The 20,220-nt window shown below is 43.0% G+C and overlaps 1 protein-coding gene across 2 annotated transcripts in view; it reads left to right on the top strand.

Annotated features, from left to right (window-relative positions):
- The first annotated feature begins 261 nt into the window (after positions 1–261).
- Positions 262–20,220, top strand: part of KIAA0319 (KIAA0319 ortholog) — a 54,815-nt gene continuing 34,856 nt past the window's right edge. The window contains exons 1-4 of one of the 2 annotated variants that reach the window (XM_061194876.1): positions 262–307; positions 8,683–8,842; positions 14,161–14,909; positions 17,644–17,827. In XM_061194876.1, coding sequence (XP_061050859.1) covers positions 8,776–8,842; positions 14,161–14,909; positions 17,644–17,827 — 1,000 coding nt within the window. In that variant the 5' untranslated portion in view covers positions 262–307; positions 8,683–8,775. Of the gene's footprint in view, positions 308–8,682; positions 8,843–14,090; positions 14,910–17,643; positions 17,828–20,220 lie in introns of those variants that run through there. The other variant, XM_061194875.1, reaches the window with a different exon arrangement.

Below are 20,220 nucleotides of genomic sequence, written 5' to 3'. Positions count from 1 at the left end.
TGTGTGTGTGTGTGTGTGTGTGTGTGCAAATCTTATACATTACTTTTTCTTTTCTTTAAATATTTTAAGCATCTTATTTTATATTTGTATGCCATGATTTCATTATTTGAAAAGCTCGGGGACCTGATTCTCTTGTCTTTCTTTTCTATTACCTTTCTTCATGGTGCCTGTGTATTTTGTAATTTGGAATTCTAAGCTCATGTTTGTCTGGGTTCTCTCCAGGGGTTGAAGAGAGTTCTTCCAGAAAGGATTTATCATTGCCTCTGCCAGGTATGTGTGGGAATTACCAACCCAGGACCACTTAAAGGTAATTTCTCCCCTTGGGATTAATTGGACTAAACTTGTAATGAAAAATGGAGCAAACCTGTGGTTGTCAATTCTCAAAGGAGAATTATTTCTTTCCACAGAGCACAGTGGCCAGATTTTTTTTGTTTTTTCTAGTTCATCCTTTCACCCACAAGGATGCATCTCTAAAAGGTTCCTGGTTTTATGAGGCACCTTAGTTCCAACACCTCATCTCGAATGCACCCAAGGCTCTAACTTCTGTCTGTGTTGTAGCCATGAAACTCGCGTCTCTAGGTTCTAGAGATCAGCAGATATCTCATGCAGCTGCTGCCTCAGCATCAGCTTTCCAGCTTTCTAGCTGTTTGTTTTCAGCCTTGGGGGATTTTGCTTGTGTTCTTGTGAATGCAGTTATATATTTAAAAGGTGTTTGTTATATTTTCCCCAGTAATTTCAATATTTTGCTGTGTTGCTATTTTGCTAGACACAGAAATCCAGACTTTCCCCATGCATGTGTAATACTGTTTTCTTTTTAAAATCTGCATTTTTCATGTAGTACTGGACCATAGACTTCATAGTAATAATACATGGATGTTATACATCCACGGGATATACAATAATATTTAATTATACCCTAATATTGGATATTATTGCTTTTATAAATTAGAAGAAAACCCAATTAGCTTTTTTTTTTTCTTTTAATGGAGAGAGACACATAAGGCAGTACAGAATAGTGGAAAGAACATGTTCTCTGGTGTCAGACGTACCTGGATTGGGTTCCAGTTCTTGGACATTTTAGCTTTTCTGAGCCTCAGTTTCATAATTTATGCAATAATAATATGCAATTGGAGGGGTTACAGAGGATTAAAATGAGTGCATGTAAAGTGCCAGGGACATTATGAAATAAATGGAATTTTTACAAATGTTGATGTACTTTTCATACAATGTTATATTTGTGGTGATAATGTAGCCTTGGGATGTGTCCCGAGGGGATGGAGCAATGACTGAAGCTTGGAGGTTATGTTCGGGAAGCTGAGGAAGGCTTCTTAGAACTGGCTTTTGAGCTGGCTATAGGCAGGGTAGGGGAGGCTGGTCGATGCTGGAAAGAAGACTGGGAAGAGGAGGACATGGAGAGTCATGTGATGAGTTTGCTCTCCTTTCTCAAGGTGTCTGTTCTGGCATATTTCAGGGATTTGTAATACTGTCTCCAGTCGTCATCTGAACCGTCTGTGTAAGATGCACGCAGTCACCGTAGTCCCAGGAGGCCTGCCTGAGGCCACGGGATGCTTCCTACTTGGTTGACTTGAGTTTATTGGTCACAGCTACTACAGTGACTTTTTTTTTTTTTTAATAAATTTATTTTTTTATTTTTGGCTGCATTGGCTCTTCGTTGCTGTGCGCGGGCTTTCTCTGGCTGCGGTGAGCGGGGGCTACCCTTCGTTGTGGTGCGCAGCTTTCTCATTGTGGTGGCTTCTCTTGTTGTGGAGCACGGGCTCTAGGCGCGCGGGCTCAGTAATTGTGGCTCACGGGCTCTAGAGCACAGGCTCAGTAGCCGTGGCGCACAGGCTTAGTCGCTCCTCAGCATGTGGGATCTTCCCGAACTTAACCACATGACCCCACTATGCTTCAGGGGGTGTTGGGAAATGTAGTCTTTTAGTTAAGTACCCTCGTGCCCCAAATAATTATCTGAATCTTATTACTAAGGAATAAGGGGAGGACACGCACTGAATAGACACCAGCAGTCTTTGAGCCTCACTTTTCCTGCATCCTTGACGCTCATCCCTTTCTTGTCCAGGACAAGATGTGCGCCATCATTCCTTGCTGAATACATTTCTGTGCTTTGCTCTTCTCGGAGCTCAGCCCATTCCTAGGGCTCATTCGCTCTCTAACACCATCCCTGAGCCTTACGTCATCTCTGAGTCAGTGATGTCATCACCATCATCCAAAGAGAAAGAACAGTTGGGGTGAGGCTTCCGGGATGGTCACGGATGACAGGAAGCTCAGAGATGGGGTGATGTTCAAGAACAAGATTAGGCCAGAAATATCAGGAATCAGAAATAACCGTTTTACATACAGCTTGGTAATTTTTTTTTTTTTTAATAAATTTATTTATTTATTTATTTATTTTTGGCTGTGTTGGGTCTTCGTTTCTGTGCGAGGGCTTTCTCTGGTTGCGGCGAGCGGGGGCCACCCTTCATCGTGGTGCGCGGGCCTCTCGCTGTCGCGGCCTCTCTTGTTGCGGAGCACAGGCTCCAGACGCGCAGGCTCAGTAGTTGTGGCTCACGGGCCCAGTTGCTCTGCGGCATGTGGGATCTTCCCAGACCAGGGCTTGAACCCGTGTTCCCTGCATTGGCAGGCAGATTCTCAACCACTGCGCCACCAGGGAAGCCCCGGTAACTTTTTTTTTATTTTTTAAATGCTATGTTAGAACAACCATGGCAAAATACCTAAGCCTTCTTTAAAAATGAAAATATAATTGTATTTTATTAATACAAAGGTAAGGTGTATTCATTGTATTAAAAAAATAGAAAATACAGATAAGAGAGGAAGGAAAAAAGGAAGAGAAAAAAAATCATCAGAAGGGAGAAAAAAATTACTTTCACCTTGGGAGGGGCATTTCTTTCAGATCTTCACGTGTATAAAGTTGATCCATACAGAGTTTATGTAAGGATCTATGCATCTGTACTATTTATAACGTTTTGAACTTGTTAAGCCTTATTTTAAAAGCCCTATTTTACCGCTCAGATTCAGCTCTATCTTTGAAATTTTTAGGAAGCTAGTGAGGCTTTCTATGTGAATTCTTTAATATTTTTCTTTCCCTTTAATGAGAACATGAAACAACGGGAAGGTAGGCAGAGGCAAGCAGCAGGAGAGGGCACGATTCTGTCAAGAGAATCAGGCAATTCAGAGATTGAATAATAAGGAAAGAGGGGAGGTCTTCTTAAGTAACCCAGAGCCGAATGCTCTTACTTCCGAGAACCGTAGAGGAGGACTGGGGCAGCTACAGGGCAAGTCTGAGGTCCAGAGTCTCAAGACTGACTCGAAAACTCTGTTTCCTTTTGTGTAAAATGGGAATAATAAGAACTCCTACCTCAGAGAGAGTTATTATCAGGATCAGAAGGGAAAATATATGTCAAAACATGATTTAACTCATGAGGTACTCTATATCAGCGATCCCCAACCTTTTCGGCACCAGGGACTGGTTTTGTGGAAGGCAGTTTTTCCATGGATTGGGGGGAGGGTGGTGGATGGTTCAGGTGGTAATGTGAGCGATGGGGAGCGATGGGCAGCGATGGGCAGCGGCAGATGAAGCTTCCCTTGCTCGCCCACCGCTCACCTCCTGCCGTGCGGCCCGGTTCCTAACAGGCTGCGGACCGCTACCAATCCACGGCCTGGGGTTTGGGGACCCCTGCTCTATATGTATTAAAAAAAAACCAAAACCTAGGGACTTCCCTGGCAGTCCTGTGGTTGGGACTTCGCCTTCCAATGCGGGGGGTGTGGGTTCGACCCCTGGTCGGGGAGCTGGGATCCCACATGCCTCGCGGCCAAAGAGCCAAAACATAAAGCAGAGGCAATGTTGTGACAAATTCGATAAACACTCAAAACATGGTCCACATCAAAAAAATCTTTAAAAAAAAAAAAGCCCCTGTAAACTTAGAGCTAAAAAGATTTTTGATAACATGAAATCCATACGCCTTTTAATGTTGAGGAAATGGAGATCCATTGTTTGCTTATATTAATGTACCGAATAAAGGAACCTTACAGATGATGTTGAGAATAGGAAATGCTTTTGTTGCTGAGCACTGTAAGTTTGCACTCAGATAATTGCTTTCCAGAGCTTTCCAGGTACAATATGTTTGTGAAGGTACATTGCACAAGGGCGTCTGCCAAAGGGTCAAGGGTTTGGAAACCTGGCCCACAGCCCATTTACTGGGCTGTGTGCCTTTGGAGCAGTGTCTGCCCAGAGATGCACCTTTTATTAATTCGGCTGAAGGTACCCTGTGGTATGGCAGGGGCCCAGTCTTTATCCGTGGGGTTCCTGACCAACTGCCCCCGACTGACAGCACCTTTGCTACTGTGGGCAGCGTCTTGGCAGCTGGCTGAAAGCCATCACGGGAGGGCCAGTTGCTCTTCTCCTGCCTTTTAGGTAGGGCGTGGTCAATTACTGCAGACAGGAGATGGCCAATCTTTTCTTCTATCCACTTCCCATCCCAAACCACACTTTTTTTGCTGCAGGGCAAGGAAGTTATTAGTGGCAAACTGTTTGCACCAGCAGGCGGTCCCTCTCTGGGTTGTTAGGCATGAAGCTTACGGGACGCTTACTGAACGTTCACATTCTCCCCTTTACCTTATTGGAAACTCGTGTTCTGATGGCCCCTGTTATCCTGACACAGAGAAATGTTATACCCGCCTCCTGAATTTACCTTCGGTCACCTTCACTCTGGTTCCTTTCCAGTCTCTTGACCTAACTCGGCTCAATAACACAGAACCCCTGGAGGCCTCTTTTGAACTCCCCCGGGCACTGATGCTTGCAGGCTGGGCAGCAACCTTGTTCCAAGTGGTCAACGACAGAGCCACCAGCGCAGTTCAGTGGGAGGCCTTCTTGTGATTTGAGTTGTTTCTTGAGGAAGACTCAAAGCAAGGTCCAGCAGTTCCCAAGCCCTCCTCATAGGATGCTGGGTTTGACTGTTTTAATAGGCTCCTTGTTCTTTCTGGTTGCCTCTGATAAAGCTGATTCACCTATCAGGACCTACAAAGTGGAAGCTGCCCCCGTGGCCCGGTCCACATCACAAATCTAAACCACAGTCAGCCTGATCTCAAGCGGCCTTGGCCAGCAGCGGCTTGAAGCAGGATCTCAGTTCCCCGACCAGAGATTGAAGCCAGGCTGTGGCAGTGAGAGCACTGAATCCTAACCACTAGACCGTGAGGGCCAGTGGCTAGTGACAAGGCCCTGGCTTGTCTACTTTGTAGAAATGAATTTCAACAAAGGGATGGAAAGTAGTGAAACAAGTAAAGTGTTTATTAGGAGGGAAAAAAAAAAGTACATGTGAATAGACACACATGGGTGGGCTCAGAGAGACAGTTGTGCCTTCGTGGTAGTTTAAATCACTTATATGGGGCATTTCTTCTGGGTTTCCTCTGGCCAGTCATCTTGCTTTGCCTGGCTCTGAGTCCGTATTTGGTTATAACTCAGGGTCCTCCCCTGTGTGCGTCTGCATCTCTTAGCCAAGATGGATTCCAGGTCAGAGGCCTGTGGAAAGGTTGACATCACCTATTATGGGGTGGGAACCCCTCCCTTTTGGCCCCCGAGGAGCCTTTCTGCACAGGTGTAGTCAGGAAGGTCTCCTTGACCTCCAGAATGAGGACTATGTGGTCTCTTTATCTCTTATCTGGGCAGGACTCAGCTCCTCTTCTGCTCCTGCTATCATCTCCAGCTGCTCAGCCTGGGGCCCATCTATCTCCTGCCTCAAGCTGCACTTATGGGAAACGCCTGTCAAGGAACCCTCAGATACACCAATCGCAATCCTGCAGCTCCGCTTAGCTAGCTCACCTTACCCTAGAAAGTAGGACCTCCTTGCCTTGTAAGGAAATCCCCGACCTCCTAGCCAGTCATGCCCTTTTTCCACGTTGCCACTTCTAATGTTCTATAAAACTCACTCTTGCCCAAAATCCCTCAGGACGAGTGGTCCACTGCTTATGACATCCTGTACTCTCCCAGTCCGTGGATTGTTTTCCCTTGAACAAAGGACAGCCAACTCATCACTAAATTGTTTGTTTTGTCATTTGATACCCCTCACCTCCCCTAGATTACCACATCATTTTTTCCCCCAAATTTTGTGTATTTTAATAACATATATATGGAAAAATACACAATATATTGGTAAAGAGGAAAAAAAATCACCCGAACTTCAATGTATGAACCTAAGTACTGTTCAGTGTGTGAACCCAAGACTGAGTCCCTTCCGGTCTTTCTCCAGCGATCATAGCTTTTCTGGTTGTAACCATAGCAAAATGGAAATTTGTGTCTCTGGTGGATCTTTGTCATTGTGTTTGAACACAGGGTATCCAAAAAAAAAAACAAAACTCTGGCTAATTTCTGCAATATAAGGAATTTATTTAAACAACATTAGTTTCTGGGGAACTGGGAAAACAAGGCTGGAAACTACACAGCCAGGAATGTGACAGACCTAGTCCAAGGAAGATGCTACGCTGTTGTCACTGGGCACAGACATCTCACCTGCAGGGCCGGCAGTGCTAATGCTGGGGTCTCAACACAAGCCTGGAATCACTTCTGCTGCTCCTCTGGAAATTAAATGTTACTGTATGACACTTCCACCACCACGCCACTGGGTGGAATCTTGCACTCCCTGTAACCTCAAGTCACCAGTTTCTGAGGGTGTCTGGTTGTTCCAGGACAGCACTTTGGGTTCAGAGGATGTCATGAAAGCGAGGATGTGGCATTTTCAGCTACTATAACGGGAGGAAGACCCTGTCTGTTATGGAATCCTCCACGTCATTCTTAAATGACTAGCTGGGAGGCCTCTGCTGGGGTGTCCCACTCCTTGTCATCCCTAGTTCACGTGTAAATTCCTAAATGTACTGAGATGCTTCTGGAAAGGGGGCGGGAAGAGGGAAGGTGATGAGTCTTGTTCTCTCCCAAAAGAACAAGTGTAAGCTGTGTGGGTGGGGGGGGAACAAGGAATGGGCGGGGAGAGAGTGGTGTGCACTGGGACTAAACTCTAGTTCACCGTAACATACCAACTTGTAACTCACAGCAAGGCTCTGGCACACTCACTAGGAAGCCCTTATCTAGGTGTGCTTACTCCTGGAAGCCTTGGTACATATTTGAAATAACAAATACTTGGAGTCCAGACCTCCTCGTACTGGTTCTTCTTCAGCCTTGAGCAAATCAGTGAACTTTTTTGAGCGTCAATTTCATCATCTTCATGCTATCGAAAGCATAGATTATAATATTGCCTGGGTTGTTGTGAAGATCACATTGAAGAAAGTGCCAGGCAAAAATAAAATGCTAATATTACTCTAGTTCATTGAATCTAAGATGCTAATGATTGGAAGAGCCATCATTATTTTAAACACCATGAAGGAAGAAAGAAATCCTGTCAGTTATACCATAGCACATCACTTTCTTATCCTGTAAACTATTTCTACACATTGAAAGAGATTTTGGGGGGTTGCTTCGGCAGATTTTTATCCTGAGTCTTTCTTGTGCATATATAAAAAGGAAATATAAGTGAATATACATTAAGGTATGTTTAAATTTCCTGACAATATTTGTCCATTTCTGCTGAATCACTTGTCAAGGCATTTAGTGAGGTCTGTGTATTTTCTGCACAATTTTGCCTCTGTGTCGTCATGAGCATTGGGGATGCAGCAGTTCTGAAAGGAGTGCTTCACATTGCCTTCTTTCAAGCCTCTGACACCAGTTCTGCATAGTCTACATGTGTGTACAAGCAATGGCATTATCTTCTGCCCAGTGTTTGGCCAACTTAAGACATCCCAATTTCAGAGATGGTAAAGCATGAAAATATTTACATGTTAGAATTGATGAAATATAGTAGTATGATTGATTCTATTTCATTCCCTAGGTTTGGCTTATAAAGGGAGAAAGCATGAGAAGCCCTTTGCCCATTCTTAGGAACTGTACTTGCTATTTGAACAAACTTCAGTGGATGGTTTGCCTGTGATATGGTTGTCAGGGTGGGGGAAATTTCCCCCTTCCCCTCTTGGTCCTTTTGGCTGGTCAAATAATTAAAATGACATGAGGCAGATTAACAAGAGAAAACCAAATTTAATTGCTTACGTACAGGAAATCCACATAATGTGAGAGATTCCAGGTAAAATGAGAGTCAGTAAAATGAGGTATATATGTCATCCTGGACCAAGGAGAAGGGGATAGGGGTCTGGGACTTCAAAGGGAAGGAAGGCAATTCATAGGAAGATGAAAAAGAGCACATGTTTGGTAAACAAATGTTTGCTGCATCATACAGAGACAGAAGAACACAGAGAGGAATTTTAACAAACAGACTTTGCTAGGTTCCTCCCTGTCTACCACACCTAGTTCACATTATACTGTATTTATTTATGGTGAGAGGTCCCTTCCTGGAACAGGTCTTCTATCTAAATCCTTTTGGGCAGTTAGGGGGAAGGTCAAAGATTCTTCCTGAATCCTTTAGACCTTGACTGGTTCCAGCTTGAAATAATCCACATGCCAAAGTGGCACATCTTGGCGTGTCCCGCCCTGAACCCCACTATGGCCCTGGGATGTAAACAAGACAGACTTCCCATTGCCATGAATAAATAATAGAAATAACTTTGTATGTTTCTGCATTTACCTGTTCTTTTCTTCCTTCCTGTCTCTTTTCTGTTTTTCCTTTGAAGTTCTTGAGGCTGAATCTGGCTCCTAAGAAACATCAAAGGAAGCCTGCACCAAAGACCTCTCAGGGCCATCTCAGAAGCCAGCTTCCACCCACCATGTGGGGCAAAATGGCTCCCCCCACAGGTGCGCTCTCTTCATTGCTGCTGCTGGTGACCCTTACAGGTAGGAAACCATTACCCTGGAGACACCACCAGACATCACACTTGGACTTCCTATCTTTGGCTTAAGTAACTCAGATCAACCTGAGGAGATGAAGGTGCTGTGTGTTTGCTTTCCAATAGACTTATTTCACGTATAAAAAGGCAGACCTCATGCATAAGTGGTTTCTGGAAACAGGCATTTAAATTTTTTATCATGACTATTTTGGGGAAAATAAAATCACATTTCATATATACTAGGAAAACTTCATGTATTTATTTAAAAGAATTGCATAGCAGATCTTTCTTGGAAAGCAAATGACAGACATTTTTTTTTTTATCGTAAATCTTTATTTCCATATAGTCTGTTTGCTTATTGTGGACACACCATGGCATAAAATCATTGGTGAGCATCAGTTCTGATGATTCATGCCTCAACTAGGCCAGGCAAGGCAGCCAAGCCCCTTTGAACTTACCAAAGACTGAGGATGGAGATATGGCCAGGGAAACTGGTTTTATATCCGGGGTTTGTCCAAGTATGGTAAAACCATGCTGAGGCTTCCCTGAGAGTGACCCTGGTTAAAATTTGGTTTCCTGGGCCCCATCCAGACCTACTGAATCAGAACTTCTACTGGGTGTGACTCAGGAGTCTGAAGCATCTAAATTTTTATAAGCACAGTTTTAGATCATACAAGGGCCACTTCAGGAAACACTACAATCGGGAAAGCCTTATCATTTCCTGCAGATTACTCTCCCCACGCCATCCATCCATCTTATTAGACTCACCACTGCTTAGTATGCAAGGCAAGATGTTCCTTTATTCCACACTTAGTGTACTCTATACTCTGGAAAATGCTGTCATTAATGTTTGAGCCTTCTTTTCTCTCTCTCTCTCTCTCTCTCAAATCCCCACTTTTTCACTGCTTTTTGTCTTTTTCTTATGAGGTGTTTTTCATTAATTCAAAGTTCCTGAGTTACTGAGCCCAAATAATGTTATTTAGGGTTTGTCTGTCTTTTCTCTCTATCCTCTTTACCTTTGACAAGATGCTAACCGATGATTTTATTGATTTGTCAACAATCATGGAGTGCCTACTGTGTTCATGGATTGGGCTGGCAATTTGTAGAGGGGACAAACATGTGAGTGTTTCTGATCTCTTCAAGAACGTTCTTGAGTGAGTCTAATAGATTCTAAAGTAATTATGGCAACTTGGCCCAAAGGGAGAATGGTTTAGTTGTTGGGAAACCCACCTTTTCAAACTTCTTTATTTCGTGTTCAGATCTCTGCTTAAGGTATGTATATCTAAACAGCCCATTCAGGTGATTTTTTTTTTTTTTAATAAATTTATTTATTTATTTATTTATTTATTTATTTTTGGCTGCGTTGGGTCTTCGTTGCTGTGTGCGGGCTTTTCTCTAGCTGGAGCGAGCGGGGGCTACTCTTCGTTGCGGTGCGCGGGCTTCTCGTTGCGGTGGCTTTTCTTGTTGCAGAGCACAGGCTCTAGGCACACGGGCTTCTGTAGTTGTGGCACATGGGCTCAGTAGTTGTGGCTCACGGGCTCTAGAGCACAGGCTCAGTAGTTGTGGCGCACGGGCTTAGTTGCTCCGCGGCATGTGGGATCTTCCCAGACCAGAGCTCGAACCTGTGTCCCCTGCATTGGCAGGCAGATTCTTAACCACTGCGCCACCAGGGAAGTCCTCAGGTGATTTTTTGCAGAACAAAATGATGATCTGTCCCAGAGGTATTGGGTTGGCCAAAAAGTTCCTTTGGGTTTTAAGTAAAAATAAAAGACACATTTTTCATTTTCACCAAGAAAATGGTATTCACCATTTTGTTCCACTACCTTTTGCCATTTTTCAGGCAACTTCATAATTCCATCTTCCCAAAACTTCTTATTTTTTTGAGCAAAGAACTGTTCCAGGTGCCTTTTACAGTCTTCCAGGGAATTGAAATTTTTTCTGTTAAGAGAATTTTGTAAAGAATGAAATAAATGGAAATCCGAAGTTGCAATGTCTGGTGAATATGGTGGATGAATCAGAACTTCCCAGGTAAGCTGTAACAGTTTTTGCCTGGTCATCCAAGAAACATGCGGTCTTGTGTTATCCTCATGGAAGATTATGCGTTTTCTGTTGACTAATTCCAGACTCTTTCATGGAGTGCTGCTTTCAGTTGGTCTAATTGGGAGCAGTACTTGTTGGAATTAATCGTTTGGTTTTCTGGAAGGAGCTCATAATAGAGGACTCCCTTCCAATCCCACCATATACACAACATCACCTACTTTGGATGAAGACCAGCGTTTGGTGGGGTTGGCGGTGGTTCATTTCGCTTGCCCCACGATCTCTTCTGTTCCACATTATTGTACAGTATCCACTTCTCATCGTCCGTCACAATTTGTTTTAAAAATGGAACGTTTTCGTTACGTTTTAGTAGAGAATCACCTGCAGAAATACGGTCAAGAAGGTTTCTTTCACTTAACTTCTGTGGAACCCAAACATCAAAGCAATGAACATAACCAAGCTGGTACAAATGATTTTCAACACTTGATTTGGATATTTTGAGTATGTCGGCTATCTCCCATGTGGTATAACATTGACTGTTCTCAATTAATGTCTTGATTTGATTGCTATCAACTTCAACTGGTCTACCGGAACATGGAGCATCATCCAGTGAGAAATCTCCAGCACGAAGCTTCGCAAACCACTTTTTTTTTTTTTTTTAAACATCTTTATTGAAGTATAATTGCTTTACAATGGTGTGCTAGCTTCTGCTTTACAACAAAGTGAATCAGTTACACATATACATATGTTGCCATATCTCTTCCCTCTTGCATCTCCCTCCCTCCCACCCTCCCTATCCCACCCCTCCCACCCCTCGCAAACCACTTTTGACACGTTCAATCAGTCACAGCACCTTCTCCATGCACTGCACACATCTTTTTATGTGTTTCAGTTGCATTTTTACCTTTCTTGAAATAATAAAGCATAATATGCCGAAAATGTTGCTTTTTTCTTCCATCTTCAATATTAAAATGGCTACACAAAAATTCACCAATTTTGATAAGACTTTTTAAAATGCACACTGATATGACAGCTGTCACAATTGAATCTAACAAAATTGTTTCAAATGAAGTTAAAGACAACTAAGTGCTACTACAGCCATCTTATGGAAAAAAACCAAACGAACTTTTTGGCCAACCCAATAAATGGCGATCTCCACCTTCAACCTGATGGAAAACTGCTTTAAGCTTTGTGTTGAAGGTTCCTGCCATGCTTCTCACCCACGTGTAACAATTTGCTTATTCCAGGATCACAGCCTTTTCCCTGTATAATGGTTTCTGTGACACAGTTTTATAAGTTGGCTTTTAAGCTTCTGGTGGCCAGAGCCAGAAATGAAACATGATAGTTCTTATGAATCATATTGCCCAAAAGGAGAGGACCCAACAGTTGTTCAAGGGAAATAAAATATATCCTGCCATTTGTGTTTGAAAGAAATGTCTAGTTTGAGTCTTCATTTAAAGGCCCCTTCATTTAAAGGAATGTAGTGATATCTTTACAAATAAGGACACTATTTTTGAGAGTAGAGCTGGGAGTTGGAGATTACCTGCCTATTTTATACGCTTCATCGTCTCTTGACCTCAATTAGAAATGCTATTTTGTTATGTTCAGCAGAATTATTTTTTTCCCCCTCTCCGTATCTGAGACTAAGCTTTTCTTTAGAAAATAAAAGGCTAAAACTATAAAGGTGATTTTTTTAAAAAGTAGATTTGGTTTGAGAAAATGTCATTTCAGTTGAATTAAAGTAGTTTGTTGCTAGCTTATTCATTGGGAAAGATGTATATTTATTATATCTAATTCTTATTGAATTGGACCAATTAGATTTTCCTGTAGAGTCAGTGTTAGTCACTGAATGATTCTTAAAAATTTATAACAATGGTGATATGTATACAGGTAAAAAAAAATAAGATGATTCTTATACTGTATTTAACCATTTCTCTTACCTCCAGTTAGAAGTAATCTCTGACTGTCCTTATGAAAAATGTAACAGTTATTAAGAGAATGATCAGTGATGGGCCCTCACTAGAAAAGAGATCCTTTGCTGTTCTGAGTTCTGCAGAACGGTGCTCATCAAACTATATGTGGTGAGGGACTGATTTGTTTTTATTTCCAATCTACCACCGACAGATTCTTTGGTAAAAAATCAACAAACAATTTCTACTGAAAGAAAAATGCACAGTGTAAAAGTTGTGGGTTTCAGTTTTATCCAGGGACCTTCCTGAAGACTATAGCCCAGGAAACAGTCTCTCAGTAGCTCTAAGGGAACTGTTCTGAAGAGATAGGAGAAGCCCATATATGTATGATTTGGGGCTAGAGAATATGTGCAGTCAAGCACACATTTTAGTAACCGATTACTGCTAGTCACAAGGAACAGATATCTCAGCTGATGATTTTAGTGCTTTTCTATGTATGGGAAGATACAAGAATCTGGGCTCATTAAAATTCTTCCTAAGATATGCATCTAACTATCTATGGGGCCTGTTTTTCCAAAGCACAGAGCGCCTTATCCTGTTTCTCATCCTGAATTCATTTCTGGGTGTACTGTCAGTGACTGCGGTGGGTAATGACTTCATCCTTGTAGAACTGGAGGGTGGGCAGCATTCTTTGTTTTACAAAATAAACAAAAAAGCAGAAAAGTGATTTTTGTCCTTGGATGTCAGGGAATGACACATTGCTACAGAGGTTCCTAAAAGCCCCAGTTGCCCTTATTCTTTATGGACTGGTCACAGAGTTTGTGGCCTGCTCCACTGTGTCTGCAGATCACACTTACGTAGCACGACTCTCCTGCCTGCTGTATTTGCCAGTGGGCAACATTTGTAGTTCATGGTTCAGACTGTGCTTAAAGCTAGTTGTTATAGACCTATATTTAGGACAAGTTTTTCTCTCCTTTGATATGTCATCAGAATTGATCTATCATCAGAATAACCTGAGATGTTTAAAAATTCAATTAACAACAACATGACATTGTTCCTAAAGTAAACCTTTATAGCTGGCTTTTGGGTGAGGAGCAAAATATTATAGTGTAAAAGCAATACACACGTAGGAAAGAATGCCTCTCTTCGCTAAGTGGAGTAACATTATATAAAGAGAGAGGATGGACGGTTAGTTGGACGGGTCGAAGAACCTATGGATGGATGGGTGGGGGTGAAAGGATGGGAGGACAGATGTATGGATGGGGCTGTTGATGGATGGGCTCTAAAGCAGTGGACTTTCTATAGGAGATGCTGGTGGTTTATTTGCTTGCCAGAAGTGATATGCCTCGCTTCCTCATTGGAGACTGCGTGTTTGTAGGTTGTGCCTGTACGCAGTGCAGTGAGGGGAGGACGTATTCCAATGCCATCATTTCTCCTAACTTGGAAACTAGCAAAATCATGCCAGTGCCTCAAACCACCCCCGTGGTAGACTGCACATCCGCCTGCTGTGACCTGTACAGCTGTGACCTGGCCTGGTGGTTTGAGGGCCGCTGCTACCTGGTGAGCTGCCCTCACAAAGAGAACTGCGAGCCCAAAAAGATGGGCTCCATCAGGTCTTACCTGACCTTTGTGCTCAGGCCTGCCCAGAGGCCCGCACAGCTGCTGGACTACGGGGAGGTGATGCTGAACAGGGGTGCCCCGTCAGGAATCTGGGGGGACTCACCCGAGGATATCAGAAAGGATTTGGCCTTCCTGGGCAAAGATCGGGGCCTGGAGGAGACGTCTGAGTACTCAGATGACTACAGAGAGCTGGAGCAGAGCCTCTTCCAGCCCATCAGCAAGCAGGAGCCCCGAGGAAGTGCCGAGTACACGGATTGGGGCTTGCCGGCCGGTGGCAAGGGAGGTTTCAACTCCTCTGCTGGAGACAGCCCAGCAACACCAGCGGAGAAGCAGCAGGAGGGCCCAGAGCTCCACAAGCTGAATGAGTCGGCATGGACCCCGGCCCCAAAACCCTCCCCCGGGGGAAGGTTTTTGCTTCCCTTGGTCACTACTCCACCTTCAGGAAAGGAACTGGAGAAAGAGACTTTTCAGCTCCAGGAGCAATCCAGCAACAGCTCTGGAAAAGAGGTGGGTGTGGCTGGTGTGTGTAGGAGAGGGTGGGAGGGGCTGAGTTCACTTTCAGAGCCCGGCCCTCATTAGGACACACCTCACACGAAGCTTCCTTTTGGGGGCACCTGTTAAGGTATCATCTAAAAAGATTACTCTCAGAACCTTCCAAACAAAACACCCTCTTCCTCTGTTGTGCGCTCGTGACCAGACTGTTTAAAAGAGCAACTATTTCTTCTGCCTTCACAAGTCAGCCACCTAATGATGATTTAGTGCTTCTCCTTAGAGATGCCTCTACTGGTATCTCAGATGAATGAGGTTTTATAGAAGTTTCTGGAGCCAGCCCATATACACAATGCGTGTAGCCAGAGGCTTTGCAAATCTCTCGTGGTAGGTTTTGTAGGAGCAGAAAAAAATTTCCTCCTTTCCTTCTAAGTTTTTTGGTTGGGGTAATAATTAAATTGACATAAGATAGATTAACAGGAGAAAAACAAATTTACTCTTGTATGTATTGGAGACCCCATAAAAATATGAGAGGTGACCAAAGCAGGAAGGCTTTGTATCTTTTAAACAAAGAAGCAGTCTGTGAAGAATTGACAAGCCAGAGAGGATTAGGCTTGGGGTAATAAATTGGTGACAAAGTATCTGTTAAAGATAAGTATCTGTTAAAAAATAAACTGAAGCATATTAACATTTTTAAGAGTTTGAGCAAAAATGCATTCAAATCAGGCAGCATCCAGTATAGCAGATGTAAAGGAGCTCCGAGGAGCTGTACAAAATGAAAAACTTTTTTAGGCAGGAGTGGAAACAAGGAATATAAGGCAAAAAAGTGGGTTGGTTATTACAAGGTTACTTTCCTTTAAGGGATAGTAGGGGTTTATCAAGCAGATTACCTCAAAATTATTCCTGATTGACTGGTTTAAGATTCCATTTCTGGGAGAGCTGAAACTGTAATTAAGTCTTGGTTTGGGGGCTTAACATAAACGACTCTATTTGGGGCCTGTTGCTTTAACACGAGGTTTGTTTCGACAGCCTTCTCAGCCCTAAATTTCCTCTCTATGGTGATAAGGATCCCTTCTATCCTCCTGGTACAGTGTTTTATTTTCCACGAAAGTACATATTTTCCCCTATAGTCACAATTAAATTTTTTTGAGCTGCATTAAGTTGTAGATAATCCTTGAAAGGAAGGGTACCTTTTGCATGGGAGATTTGTCTCTTGCTTTCAGGGGGGACAAAGGAGGGTCAGAGTGTCCTTCTTGCACTGGCTGTTTCTCAAGTACCTTTCTTTCAGAATGATCAGCATGCCAAAGTGCTACATTTTAGAGTGACATTCTGACCCCCTACAGTTTCCTCAAGACCCAACAGGTTCTGAGGTTGCTAGAAACTCACCAGTGATAAGAATCAGTTGGATAGGAGGAGCAAGATACTAAGGAGAGAACATAAGCTGTACAGAACTTTCCATGAAAAACACAGGTGAAAAGAATGGGCACCTTTGGGAGAGCAGACACACCCAAAACAGAGGGAAGGTTCAAGTGCTAACAGCAGAAGGTCAGGGAGATAGAGAAGGAGGCTGCGCTGTGGGGAGAGTAGTTGGGAGCTCAGAGACTGCTCATTTGGGAAACACCAGGACAAGGTGAGGATGTAGTGAGTGTGTTGATCAGGAGAAGCCGAATGCAGGTGGCAGTAAAGTGACAAAAGGACAGGTCATGGGAGAATTTAATGTATTTCAAGATACAATAGAGCAAATCAGAATGTAAAGGGACATAAACCAATTAAGATTTTTTTTTTTTAAAAAGGAAAATATTATTTAAGATATCAGTGCTTAGGTTAGAATAAGTGAAGAAAGCTGGATTGAATTGACTAGACATTATAATCTCAACCATTAAAACTTGCTAAACATTCTTTTAAGCAGTGAGATTATCAGTTTTTTTTCCTGCTTTGATGTATTCTTCGTTTCAAAGTTTTCATATTTTTCTGTCCTTGTACTTGTCTTAAACATTCTTAAGACTTTCAATTAAAAAATAAAGTATCAAAGATTAACGGTGTTCTTTTCCCCCATCCCTGAGTATTAACACATTTTACCTTCTTTTATGTGGCTAAGTGAACTGCAAAAAAGAGTAGCTGTGTTTTCAGTAAATACCAGCACCCCCCTCTCTAGTTAACATTTGAGTTACAGCTTTTCTTTCTGTGGATTTCACACTTCAACTTCCCCTTTGGGTCTCCTATCTTCTTAGCCTGAGTTTTACTTATCTGGCTTCAACTCCAGTCACTGGCAGTTGAAGCTCAGAAGAGCATTTTATTATCATATTGTGAGATTTTTCCCCCGGCACATAATATTTAATTTAAAACTTTAAGTTGGATAACCCTATAACCATAATCTTAAATTATAAATTATGTACAGTGGTTGATATGAATAGAGATCATTTACTCTAGAAACCTGTTCATTGTTGAATTATCTGATTGTCTTCAATTATTGCTACTCTAAGTATTTTCTCTCTTTTTATCTTGAATGTTTTCTGTATGTGTATGTTTGCCTATAATAATTCTCCAACCCAGAGTTGCCTTACGTTTTAGCAGGTAGCAGAGAATGTTTAAAAGAGATGGTCTAGAGTTCCAGTGGTTTGCAATGTTAGACATGGTATTTCAAATGCTACTGAATCTAATTTTTGAAAAAGTCAATGACATGGTGTTGTCTTAAAGAGTTCAACCTTTGTTTTTCCCCCATAACAACTTATCCTTGTAATTGATCTCCTAGGTCCTAATGCCTTCCCATAATCCTTCTCCAACCAGCCTGGAGTTCAGCCCAGCCACCGTGGAGAAAAGCCCAGCTCTCACAGTCACCCCATGGAGCACAGAGCATAGCATTTCAACCCTTCCCACTAGCACCCTCCCCACTGAGTCCACCCCATCTCAGCAACCTGTATCTGCTCCCAGGACAGGTAATTTAAAAAATATAACTGGAAGAAATGTGCTGAAGACACGCTGTGGAATATAGTAGTGACAACTTCGAAAGTTTACTCATTCCCTCCAGGCACGTTTTTGAGCATCTATCGTGTGCCAGAAATGATGCTAGGCGCTGGGAATAAAAAGATGAATAGATATTGTCTTTTCCCTCCTTGACTCTATAGTCTAGAGGATGAGGCTGACAGACAAATAGATGGTTTGATACAGTACAGTAAGTGCTTTGAGAGGCTACTATGGGAGCAGAAAAGGAGCAGCCCGGCTGACCGGCTCAGAGGGGCCACAGAAGCCTTTCCAGAGGTGGTAATGCTAGGACAGATGAGCCAGCAAAAATGGAGTCAGCATGCTGTTCGGGTCGAGGGAGTGACATGTGTAATAACAATAATGAGAATTACATTTACTGAGCACTTACCAGGGCCAGGCACCACGCTCGGCATTTCCCGCCCATCCTCTCTTTCACTGCCTGTGCCAGGGAACAGAGGGACAAGAGCTCAAGGGGCATTTTGGGAAGAACGATAAGGAGTTCAGTATGGCTGCCACTGATCATGTAAACGGAGTGGAAATGGCAAGGTCTGAGTCTAGAGTGGTGAGCAGGGCAGTATTTTGAAGGATCCTGAGTTCTGTGCTAAGGAATTTGTGCTTTACTGGATGAGTAGAGAGAATCCCTGAATGATTTGAAGCAGGAAAGTGAAATGATCAGATTGATATCAAGAAAATAGTATGGGGTTGACCTGAGGCAAGAGGATCCATTAAAAAAACTGTAGTGAGTGGTTGCAGGGATGGAGGGAAGGAACCAGATTCAAGCGATATTAGAAGGGCAGAATCATTAGAATTTGGTAAGTGGTTGAAGGTCACGATGAAGGTAAAAGGACTCTAAGATATTTGGACACATGGAACTGAAAATTAGATGAGTGGTTGGGCTGAAGATAAAGGACTAGGTGTCATCGGTGTAGAGGTGATAGTTGAAGACCCTCCAGGGAGAGCCGCGGGGTGGGCTGGGGAGAGGCCTGAGGGGTGGAACTTTGGAGCTGTCATTGTATTAGGAGCCGGGAGAGCCGAAGGAGCCTATAGAGCTGACTGAGTGGCCGTGACAGAGAGGTAGAGAAGGAGGAGAGCGCGGACTGAGAGGAGAGAGGAGAGGGTTCCACGTTGGAAGAAGTGATGAAGGGGCCGTGTGTTACAGGAGGATTGAAAAGCTCCCATTAGGTTTAATCCTAAAGAAGTTACTAGAGACTTTTGTCATGTTTCCTGAGCCTTTCTGTGGGTAATGCACTTTGAGGATTACCCTCTCTTCTTTGGTTATTTACTTTGATCCTGAGCTTCAGTAGAGAGAAGGACAATGGTGGAGGAGCTGTATAGTATATGGAAAAGGAAACTGGCCTGGGAATTAGCATCCTTGAGTTCTAGTAGCACCTATTGCATAGAGTAGTTAGAGGATGAAATGAATTGATAATCTTCAGGTCCTTGGAACAGAGCCTATCAGAGTTTAATCTTGTAGATAAGTGGCTGTTGAAATAAATACGTTTAAATTAGTTAGATATTGGTGGATCTATTACTAATGATCCACATAGCCTCAAGCAACTTATATTGCCTCTCCAGGGCTCAATTTCTTTATCTGTAAAATGATGGGTTTGGACCAATATCCCTTTTAGGTCCACAATTGCTGATTTTTCTTGAAAGGAGTCAGTGAAAGTGACAGGGAAGAAGAGCCAGAGAGGGCAGCGAAGCCTCTGCAGCTGGTCTAGGAAGGCACTCGAGGGACTGAGTACAGACTGAGAGAAGTAGATTTAAATGAGCCACATCTCCATCTAACATCTCCAAGCAGCTGGGACCTCTAGAGAGCACGCAGCGTTTTAAAAAATCTTTGCTTTTCTCTATGTGATATCTTGACTTATCTCAATTGTATTTTACAAGGGAGACTAATGTCCAGTTGAGTCAAGCCAATTGAACTTATCGATATAATCCTGGTTATAGAGCAAGGAAACAAGCATTGTTCTGAATGCTGATTTAGTGACTAAGTGCTTCTGATGAGAGTGGATGTGCCTGCTGCTTGAGCTAAAATAGCCTTTTTATATTGAGGTTGACTGGCTTTTCTCTTGGAAAGGTTCCAAGAGCAAGACCATTGCAGTAATTCATGGGGTTACTATCAGAACCGAGTGGCGTGTGATTAATGATACAGAAACACTTATGATTACACTCCATCTTTTTAAGACTAAAAATAGCACATACCAGGGGGTCAAGCAAAGCTGGAAGCAAGAGAGAAAATAGACCCAATCCGCAGTACACTACCTGTTTTCACGCAACTCTTGTCACCGACACCTTGCTCAGTCGATCTGAAGCATTATTTTCTCCACAGTGCCTACTCACGTTG

This window comes from Eubalaena glacialis, chromosome 7 (assembly GCF_028564815.1).
Source record: "Eubalaena glacialis isolate mEubGla1 chromosome 7, mEubGla1.1.hap2.+ XY, whole genome shotgun sequence".
In the NCBI taxonomy this organism is placed as follows: domain Eukaryota; kingdom Metazoa; phylum Chordata; class Mammalia; order Artiodactyla; family Balaenidae; genus Eubalaena; species Eubalaena glacialis.
This window is presented reverse-complemented; position numbering and strand designations above follow the sequence as displayed.